Below are 19,664 nucleotides of genomic sequence, written 5' to 3'. Positions count from 1 at the left end.
GACTACAGTTAGTTATTCAGTTGTTATTAGCCACTGTGCATTCGCATTCTCTGCTCCACCTGTTGTTTATCAACATTGTGGAACGTGCTCAGCGTCAGACCTGTCTCTTATCTTGCCAAGCCAATACATTCACTGTCACCTTTCAGTAAAGCGCAAACATCACTGTGCTTCAGTTTAATTTTATTTTTTTATTTCCACAGGTGTGCAAGTCCTGTTGATTTGCAAAGTCCCAGTGAAGCCAAGTAATTTATCTTAACATTAAAAAACAGAGGATAAAACTGAGAAATGGTACCACAAGAATAAGACTAAGTTCTGAAAGGAAAAACATTAAATAAGGTGAGCCACAGGGTTTGGTTCTTGGCCCACTCCACTTCTCAACCTAAATATATGATTTACCTGGGACACTGGGCTACTCTTCAAAGACTATGGTATTTGCTGATGGGGTTAATATACCAGCAAGACACCCAAACACATCCATATGATGCACAACCATGAGAATCACGGAACAAGTTTACAACTAACGGATCCATAGCAAATAATTAAACCCTTAATATGGTGAAAACCCATACAACGCAATTCCAAACAAAGAAAAATGGCGTACAAGTACTGGAAGTAGTGATGAATGGACATACAATGGATGTGGCTCCATGTGTGAAACTACTGGGCATCTAATAAACTGAGGTGGCACCAGCACATGGATAAGGTAATAAAAATATAAAAACAAAGCTCTGTCTGGTTTTGCACCACATAATCACATTTTTGCAATTCTGTATATTTATGGTACGAGATGTTCAGAGGTTAAATATACCTCTCCCAAAGCAGTTCAATGCAACTGTAGAAAATTTTCGAGAAAATCAAATTTGAAGTTTTCCAGTCACATTTAATACACCAAAATAACATAGATGTTTCTCTACATGCATTGTGGCTCTGTGGTAGAGCGCTCGCTTGCTGCGTGGGGGGCTTAGGTTCGATTCCAGATGGAATCAAATTTTTAAACACAAGTGCACATTCTATGAGCATTTCCATGAAGTGTAGAATCATACGGCACACGAGAATGGTAATCGCTATATTATATTGAGTCTCATTTCGTTCATTATTTTTCCCCATTCATTTTGAATACCTACATTATTTAAATATAAAATTCATCAAATATATGGTAATTAACAAACCTAATAGTCATTTTTTTATGAAAATGTACATCGTCTTATTTCTATACATGTATTGCACATCGGAATACAGTTTTCATTACAAACAAAAATTCTAGCTACTGCTCCTTTATAAAAGATTTATAATTAAAAAATTACAATAAGTTTTTTTCTATATTTTTGTATTTTATAGTTTATGTAAATACTCATAGAACACGCACATTTATTTAGAAATTTGATCCCAACAGGTTACAAATCCAGGCCCCTCACTCATTGAGTGAGTACTCTACTGCGGAGGCACATTGCTTGTTGAAAAATATCTACATTATTTTAGTATATTAAACGTGGCCAGAAAACTTCAAAGTCAATTTTCTTAAGAATTTTTTAGAGTTTCATCAAACCACTTTGGGAGAAGTGTATTTATTTGAGTTCTGAACTTCACGTACCATGAATATGAAAAATTACAAAAATCTGATTATCGTGTGATCTCTTTGTAAGAAACATCTTTCACTGCACGATGAATTCCTTTTGTTTCTGCCAATGATCACAAACTTTTGGTCCTTAGACTATCGGTTTCAGTCAACAATGGCCATCTTCAGACCTGTAGCAAATCATGGGAAATGGAATACAACTAGTGAACAGATTGTGTTTTAGAACAATAAAATATGCCATAATGAAAAATTATTACTTTCATGCATATGAAAACATGCACTTAAAATATGATGAGGCATACCTGTTTTAAAGCTTGTCCTAAAACAATGAAGCCATGGTGGCTCCATCACGAAATATACACAAAATCGGCATGGCATCGTTGCACATATTTAAAATGTGATGTAAACTAGGCCACAGGTCTGGCAGGGTCATCTGTCTCTATTGCTAATGGTCAAAGCAAACTGCAGTACAGTAGCCACTACATATTTTTGTGCTGTGTTGACATACGGACAGGAGTACCACCATACTTTCATTCGGTTCTCTCCTATCTTCAGGGCCCTGGGAATTTTTACACTTACATGCCAATATGTATACTCCGTAATGGTATAGTGGGTTAATAACAAGAGTCATCTGCAGAGTTAAATGCCACAAAACTAGAAAAAAAGTAATTATTTCTATGTAGACTTTCCACTGCTATCTAGGCTCCGAGTGGAGTTTTATATTCTGATAAAAAGTCAAGCGCATGTTGTTGTAGACATCAAGTAGGAAACTGAAGAAAAAAACAAAATAAAAGAGTACTTCATTTGCCACTATAACATATCAGAATATATGGACCTAGGGATGTAAATTCTGCTTCATTTTAACATTTAATAGAAACAAGCATTGACTTTGCTAGCATACAGGCAGCTGACACTGCTGTGGTACAGTAATATAAACACTTTGTGTGAAGTATTGGATAAAAACACCAACTGAGTTCTACATTTACATCTATACTCTGCAAACCACTATGAGTTTGTAGAAAAGGATTAGCCATGCTTTTTGCTTCCAAAGCTGATGTTTTTCTCCTGATATACTTGTAATTTAGAATCAGTTTTCATAATTATCAGTGTGAGCAGATTAGTAGTAGTGATGATTTGTTGTTAGTACACTTTACAAAAATAGCCGTCCACCCCGATAGCTGAATGGTCAGTGTGATGGATTGCCATCCTACGGGCCCAGATTTGATTTCCAGCTGTTGTGCTGTCTTCATCATCATTTCATCCCCATTCGGCACGCAGGTCACCCAATGTGACATCAAATGTAATAAGACCTGCACCAAGGTGGCCGGACCTGCCCCGCAAGGGGCCTCCCGGCCATGACGCCAAACGCTCATTTCCATTTTCCAAAACTAGCCTTCAGTGGTTGTTTATGTCTGTTAATGTAAACCTTCACTTGTCCCACATCCTTAATTGCTCTCCATCGTGATGGGATTTGTAGAAAACAATGTGTAAATAACTGAATGACTTAAATTTCTGCACAGTCACATTCATCCAGTAATTCCACACAGAATATTACTGCAACACACAATAGGCAAAGTTTTATGCAGCGTATTAGTTTTTTTAAATCTATTTTGCCCTGAAGCACTTCATCACTGAAAAAACTACACTGGTGTTTCTGGTGACTGATGCTTAGTACGTGAATTGTGAATGCCATTTCTTTGAACAGAAACTTTAGTTTGCTGTAATGATGTTTTCAGTATGTCATGCAGCCCTCTTCAACCACCATAATCTATTATGTCATCACTTATTTCATTGCACTCACCATTCAGTTTTGAGAAGAACATTGTTGCTTGAGCCACTGTCAAATTCTTCACATTCTGTATCATGTATTTCACAGTTAGACTCATTCCTGTTATTGAGAAGTTCCTCAGTTTCATTCTCACTAAGATGAGTGTACTTCAATGGAAACATTATGTCCACTGATAGCTGCTGTCCAGTTATTGAAGAGTAATAATAAAATTAATGATTTCAAGTTAAAAACTTCAGTACAACCTAGTGGAATTCTCTTTTAAAAAAAGAGACTATATTGAAACACACACACACACACACACACACACACACACACACACACACACACCAATGGGGTGCTCGCACTATACAACAACTAAATTAATTGGTCTCAAATGACTGGAACTGTAAAATTGTACTGTCCCACTCTGTGGTATGGTGGACTGCAAAGTGCTAACCAACATATTAAAAATGAAGCCATTTTTCACTGTCTTTCTTAGAGATCAATCCAGGAAAATTAGTCATTCCTATTACCTGCAAGATGGATATTTGCAACAGTTCATATAGCCATGATGCTTCTTCTTAAATAGCAATGCTGCAAATAATTTCTATTACTAAGAGTTGGATTCATATAATAAAAAAATAACACAATTAAAAAAAGTTTATTATCTTTATTTACAAACTGAATTTACAGTGGCTTCTAAAAATACTTCATTAATATTTAAATAATTTGCAGCAAAATGAAAATACTATTTCTTATTCACAACATCATTTCAATGGATCAGTCTTCAATAAACTAACTTAATTATAAGGAAAAAAATACAAGTGCAATATGACGTGAAGCTAACAATGCATTTATACCAAGGTGTAAAAAAAATATGGAACTACAGAATTAGCATACCAACAATGAAATGATTGACTGTGATAAAACGAGTAACCAAGTATTAAAAATTTTCTCCTAACAGGACAAAACGTACTGAGGAAAAAATTGCATTACTGTTTCTTTTCTTTTTTCAAAAAGAGTTAGACCAAAGTTAGTCGCTGAAATTTCACAATGATTTATTTTAGAAGTAATAAAATATAGTCAAAATTGAAATTCCAGCAGTTCTTAAAAGGTGTGACCAGTTGCAAACAGATATTTCATATGAACAAAAACAACAGTCTTAAATGGGATGAAAGATATAATCTATGTGGAAACTTCACTGAAACCAGTGAACGCATAAATGTAAACAATGAACTAAACTGGAACCCTCCTGTAAGTCCTGAATCAAAAGTAGCAGAAAGATAAAGGTTTTTTAAAACTGTAATAGTTTGAATTTGGAGTCAAAATACTTCGAGGAAAGAAAGAATATGAATAATGATGCAGATATGGGTGACAACTGAGATATGATTCACAAAGTGTCACTGGGAGAAAAAGCACTGTGCCCTTCCCACTAAGCAGAAATGAATTTGCAAAAATTATGATCACTTTGTGTGGAACTGAGCAAAACATTGGTCATGTAAGATGTAACATGTCTAGAAGAAGCAAAATTTGTGTTGAGAAGATTTTTTTTTCTTTATGACGTGCTTTTATTTCAAGAGAGAGACAAATAATTTGGGCTATTCAAGGCATCTAGTAGTTTGGTTTTGTACTTCAGAATGTGCCCTGCAAGAAACTTGGCCAGTTACAAATACTGAGAGTGCTTTAAAAAAGGCTGGAAAAATAACACGACACCCTATTAATGATGTGCACGAAAAAGATGAGATAAATGAACACCGACACAAGGATACATTTTTGAACTGCACACTGCAAGAAGATGGAAGTATATGGAAGTTACACTAGCCATAGTACAATGATTAACAAACCATGAATAGTATTTGCTCTCACTCTTATTTTGTCATTTTATCAAGATTTTTGATGACTGAGATTCAGTGTTTATTTCTGAGTGTTCCTGCTGGCATGATCATTATTTTCTTTGTCACCTCTTTTATGTACAAATAAAATTTGATTCTCTTCTCTTGTAATTTACAACTGAGAGAAGACTTCACTAAACAAGAGAGCCATTCAAAAATGGGAGAAATAAATTTATTTGGTCAATATATCTTATGAGGAAGCAGGACACTCATGTTGCCCATAGTACACAAAAACAACTTAATAAATATAAATAACCAGTCTTCCAAAAATATATAGGTGTACTAGAGCCAGCTACAACTTCACAAACATGATGGTGATGAGTTATCTGAAATCAGACATTTCATTTGATTAATGGCATTTTGTTGTTCTAGACATATATACAGAATTAATTTTAATCTTTATAAGATTATAGGGCAATACTGAGGTGACAAAAGTCATGGGATAGTAATATGTACATATGCAGATGGTGGTAGTATCACGTACACAATGTACAAAAGGGCAGTGCATTGGTAATTAACAGACTTAGAAAACGGAACGGTAGTTGGAGCAAGGCACACAGGATATTCCATTTCGGAAATTGTTAGGGAATTCAATATTCTGAGATCCACAATTGCCTGTCACCACAGACAAAACAGTGGTGTTTGCTTAGAGTTGTCAGTGCTAACAGACAAGGAATACTGCATGAAATAACAGCAGAAATCAATGTGGGACATATGATGAACATATCCATTAATGGGCTATGGCAACAGATGACCAACATGTGCCTTTGCTAACAGCATGACATTGCCTGCAGTGCTTTGCCTGGGCTCGTGACCATATCAATTGGACCCTAGATGACTGGGAAAACTGTGACCTGGTCAGATGAGTCCTGATTTCAATTGGGAAGAGGTTATGGTAGTGTTTGGAACACGTATTACGTTCGAATATAATGAATTTTCTGGAGACTAGATATCTACTCTGTAGGAATCAGCATGGGTTTCGAAAAAGACGATTGTGTGAAACCCAGCTCGCGCTATTCGTCCACGAGACTCAGAGGGCCATAGACACAGGTTCCCAGGTTGATGACTTCTGCAAGGCATTCGATACAGTTACCCACAGTCATTTAATGAACAAAGTAAGAGCATATCGACTATCAGACCAATTGTGTGATTGGATTGAAGAGCTCCTAGCTAACAGAACAGCATGTCATTCTCAATGGAGGGAAGTCTTCCGAAGTAAGTGTGATTTCAGGTGTGCCGCAGGGGAGTGTCGTAGGACCATTGCTATTCACAATATACATAAATGACCTTGTGGATAACATCGGAAGTTCACTGAGGCTTTTTGCGGATGATGCTGTAGTATATCGACAGGTTGTAACAATCGAAAATTGTACTGAAATGCAGGAGGATCTGCAACAAATTGACGCATGGTGCAGGGAATGGCAATTGAATCTCAATGTAGACAAGTGCAATGTGCTGCGAATACACAGAAAGAAATATCCTTTATCGTTTAGCTACAATGTAGCAGGTCAGCAACTGGAAGCAGTTAATTCCATAAATTATCTGGGAGTAGGCATTAGGAGTGATTTAAAATGGAATGATCATATAAAGGTGATCGTCGGTAAAGCAGATGCCAGACTGAGATTCATTGGAAGAATCCTAAGGAAATGCAATCCGAAAACAAAGGAAGTAAGTTACAGTAAACTTGTTTGCCCACTGCTTGAATATTGCTCACCAGTGTGGGATCCATACCAGATAGGGTTGATAGAAGAAATAGAGAAGATCCAACGGAGAGCAGCGCGCTTCGTTACAGGATCATTTAGTAATCGCAAAAGTGTTACGGAGATGACAGATAAACTCCAGTGGAAGTCTCTGCAGGAGAGATGCTCAGTAGCTCGGTGCAGGCTTTTGTTGAAGTTTTGACAACATACCTTCACCGAGGAGTCAAGCTGTATATTGCTCCCTCCTATGTATATCTCGCGAAGAGACCATGAGGATAAAATCAGAGAGATTAGAGCCCACACAGAGGCATACCGACAATATTTCTTTCCACGAACAATACGAGACTGGAATAGAAGGGAGAACCGATAGAAGTACTCAAAGTACCCTCCACCACACACCGGTAGGTGGCTTGCGGAGTATGGATGTAGATGTGGATGGTGCAGACCCCACTAAGCCATGGGCCCAAGTTGTCAAAAAGGCACTGTGCACGCTGGTGGTGGCTCCATAATGGTGTAGGCTGTGGTTACAGAGAATGGAATGGGTCTTGTAGTCCAACTGAACTGAGCATTGACTGGAAATGGTTATGTTCGGCTACTTGGAGACCATCGACAGCCAGTCATGGACTTCATGTTCCCAAACAACAATGGAAATCTTATTAATGAAAATGCGCCGTGTTACCAGGCCACAATTGTTTGTCATTGGTTTGAAGGACATTCTGGACAATTCAAGCGAATGTTGTGGCCACCCAGATCATGTACATGAATCCCACTGAACATTTATAGGACATAATCAAGAGGTCAGTTCATGTATGAAATCATATACCGGCAACACTTTTGCAATTATGGATGGCTATAGCGGCAGCCTGCACAGGACTTCCAACGATTTGTTGAGTCCATGCCATGTCGGGTTGCTGCACTATGCCAGGCAGAAGGACATCCAACACAATATCAGAGGTATCCCATGGCTTTTGTCACCTCAATATAGTTTATGGAACCAAATGTCAGCTATGTGGACAAAGTATTACATGCAATAAGATTAATTATTTCACTATAGTGGATAAAAGCAGTCTTACTTGAACTATAATTCATTCAGACAACATCCACTCTGAGTTTTTAATACTGCACTTTACAGTATGGAAGTGTGAAAGTGCAAAATGATGTCCCCCCCCCCCCCTTCCTCCCTCCAGCTGTAACTACCTCCAAATGATTCACTGTTGTAACTATGTGGTCAATATGATCTTTCCATCTCCCTTAATAAGAACAAATGTTCCAAGTTTAACAAATCTATGTAGATTTTTCAGTGAGTTCACTTCAACCTACAACACTTCGATATTTGTGATGTAACACAATTTCTTAATTACTTTGCTACATCTATTTTTACATGCGTGTACACATTTCTCTTTCTTATCTTCATGTAAACCTCCCCTCCCACCCCCTCAAAAAGAAGGAAGTCACTTATGCCTTTTTAATTTTGTTTCATCTGTGAATCCTGAATATTGCATTATCATATAGCAAAGCCTCACCCTCATTATATTCAAGTTTCTTTCATTGATTATTTTATTTAATATTCTTCATCCATATCCTAGCAGTATAATATATCAGAATTTTCAGTTTCTTGAACAGAAAGGATAAGGATAATTATATTTGTTAATTTTTTTGCCCCATAACAGTTCTTGTAATCAGGACAAAGTACTAACAGAATACACGTCAATGATTTTGAAACTAACGGTTTACCTTTAAATATTTCTGTTTGCTTGATTATGATATTCACTTGTGTAATCATATTTTTCATGACAAATAATGGAAAATCCAGGATGGAATAATGACAGATTATGAAAAGGATAGATTGCCATCGACCATATAGTGGAGATGTCGAATTGCAGGCATGCACAACAAAAAGGCCTGTAAACAAGTGAGCTTTTGGCCAAAAGGCCTTCTTCCAAAGCGCGCACGCACAGCCCCCCCCCCCCCCCCCCCCCACACACACACACACACTACCACTGTCTCCGCCCACCAAGGCTGGACTGTGAGTAACTGCGCATGATGGGAGAAGCAATCTGGGTGATAGGGTAAGGATGAGGCTGGGGCAGGAAAGGGGAGAGAGAGCAATGTAGGGGTGGGCAATGGTAATGTGCTGCTTCTGGGGGCATACAAGGATGTGGTGGGGACAGGGTTGGGCAGCTAGGTGCAGGTGGGAGGGTAGTCTGGGGGTGGCGTGGGAAGAGAGCTGAAAAGGAGAGAAGCAAAAAGACTGGGCACTTTGGTGGAATAGAGAACTGTGTAGTGCTGGAGTGGGAGCAGGGAAGGGGATAGTGACTAATGAAACTTAAGGCCAGGGGGGTTACTGGAACATAGGATATATTGCCGGGAGAGTTCCCACCTGCATAATTCCTTACCTCCACCACCCAGATTTGCCTCTCCCTTTATGCGTAGTTGCTTGCAGTCTGGCCTCGATAGCCAGAGACAGTGATCATGTGTCTGTGTGATGTGTGTGTGTGTGTGTGTGTGTGTGTGTGTGTTTTTTGTCTACTTTAGAAGAAGGCCTATTGGTCAAAAGCTCAATTGTTAAGCAATCTTTTTGTTGCACCTGTCAGCTACTCGACATCTCGACTATATGGTGAGTAGCAATCTATCCTTTTCATTATATTTTTCACAACTATCTTTAAGTGCTATTTGCTACCTTCAAATTATATGTTCTCTTCAAAAATTCATAAGGTGTGATACTAATTTGGATTTAATGTACAGGTGACTGTTGATACCAATGGAAGTGAACTTGAACTGCTGTCAAAGGTACCACATAGTGTGAAAGACACCCAACAAAAAGATAAAACTTCATTAAGTAAAGGTAAGACAGAAAGCTTATTTCTTTTTGTCTGTATGGATCTTGATAGATAAAATATACAGGGTGTTTCAAAAAGACTTTTACAAGCTTGGGGGACTGGTTCCTTACACCAAAACAAGGAAAAAAAGTCTAATAAACATGAGCTCTAAAATTCATATTACTTGTTCATTTTCAGTATGGTAAAACGCATCTCTTCTACTGCAAGCTCTTTGCTTTCCATATTTTGGGGGGGAAGAGGTAGTATGGACCAAAACAAGAAAAAATGTCCTGTAAACATGGGCTCTACAATGTGTACCTTAAGAGATGTGAGCACCTGTTCAATAAAAGAAATGTATTCCACCATGGTGAAGATGAATGAGTGCTCATAGCCTATAAGGTATGCATTTTGGAGCCCATGTTTACTGGACATTTTATTCTTGTTTTGGTCCGTACTACCTCCACCCAAAATATGGCAAGCAAAGAGCTCGCAGCAGAATAGATGTGTTTCACAGAATCGAAAATGAACAATTGCTCATGGCTCGTTAGGTATTTTTTTTTAGAGCCCATGCTTACTAGACATTTTTTCTTTGTTTGGTGTAAGGAACCTGTCCCCAAATTTAGCAAAAGTATTTCTGAAACACCCTTTATGTGCTGAAGAGTCAACAATGACCCTCTTTAAGTAGATGTTTTAGAGGCTGTTAGTAACTCATAAAACAGAAACAAAGGTGATCTGATAGTTTCACACAGTAAATTTCTGAAATTAATTTCCTTTTTTCCAGACTGGTATGTCTTATAGACTGTGTAGCAATTATAAGCAAGTATTATGAGGCTGTCTAAAAATATGCTTAATTCACTAATGTATGTCAAAGCAAATAAAAAAAATGGGGAAGGAGAATAAAACAGTTGAATTTGACATCTTACTATGTTCAATACACGCCTGTCACTAACTTTGTTTTGGGACTTCACTGAACTTGATTCCCAAGACTGTTGGTGGTACAGCTTTGTGTATGTGTTTGCTATTTGGAAGTGTCAGTAGTTGGTGAGAATACTTTGGTTTTCCTGTTCTGTGTTGTTTTTTTGTTTGTGAGTCACAATGACTCACGTCCATGACACATAGCTGAATGAAGAGACTCATTTAGAACATGACAAGAATCTTCACAATTGTACAAAGAATTCCAGACAAGACACAATATTTTGACACTGCACATTATAACAGGCAACTCATGTAGTATTTCACTCTAAATCATTCAGATAGTACTAATATGAGCAAAAGTACAGTAAATACAAACCTGTAATAAAGGATAACAGTTGAGTCATTAAGTGAAATTGTTAGTGGAAATAAAACTGTTTTTGATCTGGACATTTTTCGGAATTTTACAAATGTGCCAAACCAGTAAGATTCTTATTTATGGGGGACTACTGTTCAACAGGTAGAATTCCGATATCTTTTGGCTAAAGATATAGGAAAATGCTGGTGGAGGGTTCCAATACTGTAGCAGGTACATCTGAACAGGAAATAAATTCAGTCAGTCAATTATTTATCTATATGATACCTAGTCCAACGAAACTCACAGGTACATCTAGCACAGATTGAAAGTTTAATGGCTTGTGAAAGTTACATCTCCTTAAGGCAACAGATTTATTGTTCATGATGCACAATCATCAAATTATGATTTCAGTCAAAACTGCATTCATTTTATTTCAATATTTATAGGCAAACTTTTCTTGCTACTTTGACTTCTTGCTCTGTCAGTGAAATTGTGGCTAAAATACCCCAGCAAAGTAAAATTATGAACAAAAAGAGTTGGTGTAGAAAGAAATATGAAAGTAGACTACCACAAATTTTACACTTCAAGTGCTCCTACACTTCCTATCCCTTCTAATTTATTATTGGTATTAACATTCCTAAGTTACTGGCAGCTGATTTCTGCTCTTACTTCTCACAAATACTTTATCGGGAACACTCAGAAAGCAGAGGAACAATGTTTTGAACAGTGAGTGATCGCACTGTGAAAAAAAACGACAGCTCCTAGTTCCACTGGTGGCATAATCACAACTATACTGTTATTAATATTGAAATACATCTCATATTTTTTAGACTCAATCACAGAACTGTTTCCACATCTTGAGCTAAGTTTGCCAGGAATCATAGGATATTTTAGTCTCATATATATGGGTGCCTTTTTATTCAGGTGTAATGCTAATAAGCTACCAGTAATTTTGAGACTTGGCCAATGTGTAATCAATTCATTACTTCAGGGTGCACAGTAACTTCCCTGCTATAAAACTTTCCTGAAACCTCAGACAACAAATGAAAAATAACAAAATAATTCCAGAAATAACTGCATTCATAAAGCATTGTAGTTAACTGAGTGTGTTCAAAAAGTAACACAGCCTTTTAAATGAATGTTTCTTATTTGTTGCAGGTATGATCCTTGTTTCAGTGAGGAAGAAACTGGCTATACTTCACAACAGAGAGCATTCATTGTCATTAAATACATTACATGTGTCAGTTATGCAGTGAATCAAAATGTCTTCACAGAAAACTACAGTAACCATGCATTTAAGTTCACCATCTGGTGGCAATATGAAAAGTTTCAAAAGAAAGGAAATGTGGCAAACATTGCCAAAATCAGTTGACATCAGAAACGTTGATCTGTGTGTAAGCTGCATATTCATCAAGTTCTATGAAGTCTGTGCAGCACCTATCTAGGCAGTCTGGTCTCACCATTGGCAGTAAACACAAATGTGAGCAAGTGCATAAGCATCCATTCAAACAGAACACATACTGTTCATGAGTGGCTACCTGTCATTAGTTCATTTGTAATGCCTTATTGAGGAGGGGGGGGGGGGGGGCTCAATGATTGGTTTTCGTTTGACAACGTGTAGTTCCATCTTAATGAGGATGTAAATGCACAAAAATAATGCATTTTGACTACCAGTATGGAAAATCCACATGAAATGCGCGAGTCTCCTCTGCAAGGACAAAGGAAGATGTATGGTGTACAACACTGCATACTGATGATGTAATAATTTGTAAACACTATACCTGAAGACCAGAAGTGATACATATGGTTTCAGCAGGGCAATGCTGTTCCTCACACACTGACCACCACCATGACTTTCTCAGGTCAAATTAATCATGAACAACTGATTTCATACGAACTGTGGTCCCCTTGGGCTCCTGACTTATTCCTATATGACATTTTCCTGTGTGTGTACCTTAGGAATGCAGTTTACAGCACCCACATTCACATTATTCCCAAACTGCAGACAGAGATTGAATGATGTGTTGCTCCAATTCCTCAACAAATGTTAATCATGTGCGTAAGAACGTGCAGTGTCATATTCAATTATATGAATTATATAATAGAGGCCACTTTGGACAACTATTGTCACTTAGCTAACTGTCTCATAAAAAAAGTGAGGCACCCTCAAGACATAGTCACGTGTTGATGGAACTGTGTATATGTACACACCAGTGGTTGGTACACAATGTGATCAAAAGTATCCGGATGCCCCCAAAAACATACGCTTTTCATATTAGGTGCATTATGCTGCCACCTACGGCCAGGTACTCCATATCAGTGACCTCAGTAGTCAATGGACATTGTGAGAGACCAGAATGGGGCTCTCAGCAGAACTCATGGACTTCGAACGTGGTCAGGTGATTTGGTGCCACTTGTGTTGCACACACGTACGCGAGATTTCCACACTCCTAAACATCCCTAGGTGTACTGTTTCCAATGTGATACTGAAGTGGAAACGTGAAGGGACACGTACAGTATGAAAGTCAGTCGATAGACCTCGTCTGTTGACTGACAGAGACTGCTGACAGCTGAAGAGAGTCATAATGTGTAATAAGCAGACATCTATCCAGACCATCACACAGAAATTCCAAGCTGCATCAGGATCCACTGCAAGTACTATGACAGTTGGGTGGTTGAGCAGCTGCTCATAAGTCACACATCACACTGGTAAATGCCAAACAACACCTCACTTGGTGTAAGGAGCGTACACATTGGACGTCTGAACTGTGGAAAAGTGTTGTGTGGAGTGACAAATCATGGTACGCAATGTGGCGATCCGATGACAGGGTGTGGGTATGTCGAATGCCCGGTGAACTTCATCTGCCAGTGTGTGTAGTGCCAACGGTAAAATTCGGAGACGGTGGTGTTATGGTGTGGTTGTGTTTTTCATGGAGGGGGCTTGCACGCCATGTTGTTTTGCGTGGCACTATCACAGCACAGGCCTACATTGATGTTTTAAGCACCTTCTTGCTTCCCACTGTTGAAGAGCAGTTCAGGTATGGCGATTGCCTCTTTCAACACGATGGAGCACCTGTTCATAATGCACAGGTGGAGTGGTTACAGGACAATTACATCCCTGTAATGGACTGGCCTGTACAGAGTCATGACCTGAACCCTGTTAGAACACCTTTGGGATGTTTTGGAACGCTGACTTCATGCCAGGCCTCACCGAGCAACATCAATACCTCTCCTCAGTGCAGCACACCGTGAAGAATGGGCTGCAATTCCCCCAAGAAAACTTTGAGCACCTGACTGAACATATGCGTGTAAGAGTGGAAGCTGACATCAAGGCTAAGGGTGAGCCAACACCATACTGAATTCCACCATTACCGATGGAGGGCACCATGAACTTGTAAGTCATTTTCCGACAGGCATCCGGATACTTTTGATCAAATAGTGTAGGTAAATGATTATAGAGTTGCAGTTCTCTGTAGCAGGTAGAATGGCCACCAGAGTGCATTAATGATGTTCATGTTTAGTGTTGTTACCAGGCCTGTTAGGGTATATAAGGGGCAAGAACAGCATGAGATATCGAGTGATCACTGCGATAATACAGAGATGACATTTACTCACATGAGATAACAAAGTTTGAAAGGAGCCTTGCAGTGGGTCTCCACTTGGTCAGCTGGTCAAACTGTGCAATAGGCAGACTTGTGGCACACTGAGATCTGGCAGGGCCCTATGTTGGACTGGATGGGAATGTGAGGGTAGGCATACTCATCAACAAGGTTCTGGTCACATCTGCACCTGCCCTCCAATAATGAGTAATGGACTCCCTGCAACATTCTGTGTCATCCTGCACCATTGCTCATAGACTAGGATAGACTAGGAGCAGCCTGACTATGGAATCCTCATCCTACCTGTAGTGCCAATAACACCGCAACACTAATGGCTGTGTTCGGAGTGTTGCTGTGTTTGGGAAGCATGTACTGCTGATGAATAGCATCAAATGGTGTTTAGCAATGAAGCATTGTTCTACGATACTGTAAGCAATCGTCAGTGGTAAGTATGGCAGCAGCTTAGGGAGAGGTCTCAGTTTTCCAATGTTTTGGAAAGCGATGTTACTCTTGGCCTCACGCTATGGGGAGCCACTGGGTATGACTCTTATCGTAACAATGGTACATAAAAAACATCCTGCATCCTCTTATGTTACTTCTCAAGCAACAGTATTGTAGTACCATTTTTCAACAGGACAACACTTGTCCTGTCCACACATGGCAATGAAATGTGTGTGTGATGATGAGATACTCTTGTGGCCACTAAGATCCCCAGATCTGTCCCTGATAGAACATGTGTGGGACTAACTATGATGTTATCTCTGCCCCAGTGCCAGTATCTAGGTCTGGGACCATATACAACATTTGGAGGCCAACTTGCCTCAGGGGTTCGAAAGTGCACTGTGTCTGCCACTGTCATACTGTGTGATGGGATTGTGAAACTGACTACCTGTAAACAATTTTTTATGTAAGAACTGGAACCAGTCGTCATTAGACTGATTGGTTACAATAAAGGTGGAAAAAGTCAAAGTTAATTAAAAAGAGCATAGTGTACATTATTAGAGTAATTCTTGAAATCCAGTTTCACAGCAAATCGATGACCTCCTTCAACGAGACACTGAAGGCAGAATAAGGGTTTGCAGGTAGGTCACATTTCAACCAACTGCTGCCAATCTCAGATATCAAACATTACTAATCTCCAGCAGCAGCACTGTAGTAGCAGTTGTTGAATAATGTGTTCATATTGCTGATATGTAATTTGTAATAAAATCTTCATCACTGAGGGTGAGTTCAGTTTTAAATATCAATCACACAAAACATTTAAACATATGTTAGTTGTATGTGTCATTCTGATTTCATAGTCACTTGCTACAAAGCATAGTTAGTGTGCTTGCACTGTGTCAAGGACACTTACTCTATTGGCATTGCTCTGCTCTCCCATGGCAGTCAATGTTCAGAGTAAGGCTTGCATCCTCTGATGCTACCCCGCCCCACAACAACTGATCATGTTAAAGTGTGTGCACAGTATCACAACAGAGTAGAAAAACAGCTGAATTCTACACAGTGGCTTATGCCACTCATCAAACAAAGCTGTTTCCACACCATACCACCATTCAGTCTCCTCTACAAGAATTCCACCGATTAAATTACAATCAACACTTGATAAAATTGTGGTTGTAAATAATGTCAATCATGAATGTAAATACAGAAAAAGAGTATGTAACTGCCAACAAGCAGTATTATTACTGGTGAGCTTACACAATTTCAGTATGATACAAGTCGCCAAAATATCTTGTGGGTATATACAAACAAAGGAAGCAATTACACAGAAAAATGGACTTTTCTCACCAATAAGAGAATATAGAAGAATCAATAATGAGACTGAATGATAGTTATGGATTCAAAAAGGTGATAATCAATATACTGATCACCAGTGGTGCAACATAACTGAAACTCAAAGATTATCTTGAAGAACTGCTGGCAGCCATTTTATGCTACCTTTTGCATTATCCAAATTCTTTTAATGTAACACGTCTTAGCTCTTTTGAAAGCAGAGCTATGGTCTGTCTTTGTCTCTCTCATAGTTTACATTCCTGAATAAACAATGCTGTGTACATCCTTTTCTTACTATTTGTTTCAGTGTTAAGATTTTAGCAACATTAACTATCTTGAGGGGGGTACCAATTTGTAATGCTTATAGTAAAAGTTGCTTTATTTTGTTGTCCATTATGATGTAATTGGTGCACTAGTGGGTAACTAACTGGCTACAAATCCAAAGATGTAATGTTCAATCCTTAGTCATTACACATTTTGGTGGTCAGGTGTCCACCAGAACCATACCAATAGCAGTACAGCACTTCTCAACCCAACTTTTTAGGTTGAGGATAGCTTTACATTCTTTTTTGTGTGATATAACAACATTTTTACTTCTAGTAAGTAAAATACTGAAAATGAGACATCATGATTGGCCGTCAATAATGGAACATGTAATCTCTGAGTGTAAAGGAGTTTTACTGAAGTTGTAAAAAAAGTGTGATGGTTCTATCATCAATTTTCAGTCTGCTGTGCAACTAAGTCCTTTCAAATTTATGAAACAAATTTGCTACTAAAACTGGAACAACAGAACATTTGCAACAGAGAGAGAGAATGACATGCTGCTACAAAGTAACTGTAAGAAGATCAAGGTGTCACTTGAAGACTATTTTTTTAATTCGTTCATCTTGTCTTCATGAAATAGTTGTTTTTCATTTTTATCCAGAGGGAATGCCTTGGGTAAAAAACTGACATCTTCACAAATCTTCTACTATTGAAATGAAAATTTTTTTGAGAAAAATGTAATATTATAAGGAAAAACAAATGGGTGCCCAATACTAACTTTAAGGAAGTGGAATTCCAATTACTGCCAGTAGACACAAATGAAAAAGTTTATATTCCCTCTTCTACTTTTATGTTTGTCTATCAATAGTATTTGGAACAGATAATTACTCAACAACGAAACTGTTTTCTTGTAATTTTAAAACTTTCTTGTGTATATGACCATTGAAACTAACTCCCTCATCACAATCAGGTGCTCCCCATATTTTGAGAAGCTACAGTTACTCTTATTAACTGAAGCAAATAAGATATATGATAATTATATGTTTATTAAGTACATACCAACACCATGAAAGCTGTTAAGAAGTCGAGATGGAATTTGGTCTAAAGACTGATCCATCTCCCAGTGGGCCTCGGCCTGAAACAATAGAATATTGTAATACGATTCAGTATTTACAAATACTTAACATTTTTAACACTGAACACAATGGAATGCTCATTAATTAACTGTATAGATTTTGGGACCTCAAAGTAAAAACTGGATGCTGAACATTGCAAGTTACTTTTTGAAACAAATTACGTAGACATTTTTCAGAACATAATAATTCTTTGGTAAGTCACTTTCAAGATTTCCCAGTATTAATATCAGAAATAAAAATAATCTTCATAAAGATTTAAAGTCATTTTCTTTGGACCAGAACGGTGACCATTATTCAGAAACACACATGTCCAGTAAATTCCCAGCAGCTTCAAAAAGCTGAACTACTTATAAAGTAATGTTTATCACATTTTGCTTGCACAGTAGTTTGATATGAATGTTAAGAAAACCATGACAGCTGTTATTTTAAGTGCATATATTAAAGCCATGACCTGTTTCTTTCTATACATCATCTTCAGATGACAAAGTGGCAGAAATGTGGCAGGGTCATGATTAAAAATGCTTAATCCCACTATAAAACATTGAAAGATACACTTTGGAATATAAAAAATACTTTGTTTCACTGTGTTGATTGTTCTTTGTAAAAGCACAGCCAGCAGTACATGTTGAGTAGGACAAGGATAGCTGCATATTGTTCTGCACCCAATACCTACAGCTGACTGCACTTACACCAAGCGTAATAAATGAAGTGAAACATTGTACTTGCCCTATTCCAGCATATATGTTTCAGTGTTTTACTGTGGATTACGAATTTTAAATGATGACAATGGCACATTTCTGCCACTATGTCACCTGAGGATGTTCATACAGAATGAAAGTGGTCGTGGCTAAATAAATGTTCCTAAAATAACAGCTGTGTGGTTTTCTTAATATTCATACTAATAAAATGAGTTTGCAGGATTTGTTGGTGGCCCACTCCTTCTACTCCAACTACAAATTTACTGCTAAAACTAATTGATGTAATAACATTAATTACTTCAAATAAGTCTTACTTCTGCAAATTTTTCAGTGCAGTAATGTGATCAGTGTAAAAGAAATTGTAAACTGATTTTCTGTTTGATGATAGCCTAAGAATTATCATATACACCTCACTGTATTGTACACTGATATGCACATCATAATGGTTTGCTGAGTATAGAGATAGATGTTTTGTGACAAGTTTGTTATTGGATTTTAAATTTATTTTCAAATGAGAGTTTTGAATTTTTCCACATCCATGAGGAACATTTTGCTTAGGAAGTGACATTAGCATACCCTTTTTTGTTGTTGTAAACAATTATGTATTCTTGTTTTATAACATGTTCTACATTTTTGAGGATCTCCTTGCTATGAATCTATGAAACAAATAACATTTTTATTGTAATCTCTTTACTTTGCTTACTTTACTGCACGAATCATATCCCTGAACTCACAGCTTCCTTGATCTATCATCAATCTTTAACTTTGCTTTTGTACCTATATATGGTGTGGGATAGACAACATAAAATGATTTTCAGGCCATGACTAAAATCATGTTTCTCTATGAAATGACTTCTGGATACCAGTATAAAACTTACTGACAACCAAGAGTGTTAATAAATAGCTAACTAGCAGCAATAATAGTTAAGCCCAAATAGATTTACACACATGACCTTTAATCTTCTCCGCTCCTTCCATCTTCTGGTGAAGTCAAAAGAAGGAAAGAAAGAATAACCTTTGCAAAACATTGTGCTCACTCTGTGATCATGTATGAAAAGAAACCTGTGAAGATTTTATTGCACTGACACACCACAAAAACCTTCATAGACACATGGTCTTGTGTTTGTGCATATATTGTTCAGTATAATTATGCTGGTAGATATTTTAAA

General features: G+C 37.8%; 1 protein-coding gene and 1 long non-coding RNA gene across 5 annotated transcripts in view; one reads left to right on the top strand and one right to left on the bottom strand.

Moving 5' to 3' along the window:
- The first annotated feature begins 204 nt into the window (after positions 1-204).
- LOC124788120 lies at positions 205-12,593 on the top strand. The gene is made up of 3 exons (XR_007016060.1): positions 205-336; positions 9,682-9,781; positions 12,184-12,593. It is a non-coding gene; the product is annotated as an uncharacterized LOC124788120 (long non-coding RNA).
- Positions 4,899-19,664, bottom strand: part of LOC124788117 (pericentriolar material 1 protein-like) — a 392,802-nt gene continuing 378,036 nt past the window's right edge. For all 4 annotated transcript variants that reach the window (XM_047255242.1, XM_047255241.1, XM_047255243.1 and 1 more), the window contains 2 exons: positions 17,721-17,796; positions 4,899-5,562 (listed from right to left, as the gene is read on the bottom strand). In XM_047255242.1, the coding sequence (XP_047111198.1) occupies positions 5,537-5,562; positions 17,721-17,796 (102 nt within the window). In that variant the 3' untranslated portion in view covers positions 4,899-5,536. The remainder of the gene's footprint in view (positions 5,563-17,720; positions 17,797-19,664) is intronic.

Source organism: Schistocerca piceifrons, chromosome 3 (assembly GCF_021461385.2).
Source record: "Schistocerca piceifrons isolate TAMUIC-IGC-003096 chromosome 3, iqSchPice1.1, whole genome shotgun sequence".
Taxonomy (NCBI): domain Eukaryota; kingdom Metazoa; phylum Arthropoda; class Insecta; order Orthoptera; family Acrididae; genus Schistocerca; species Schistocerca piceifrons.
This window is presented reverse-complemented; position numbering and strand designations above follow the sequence as displayed.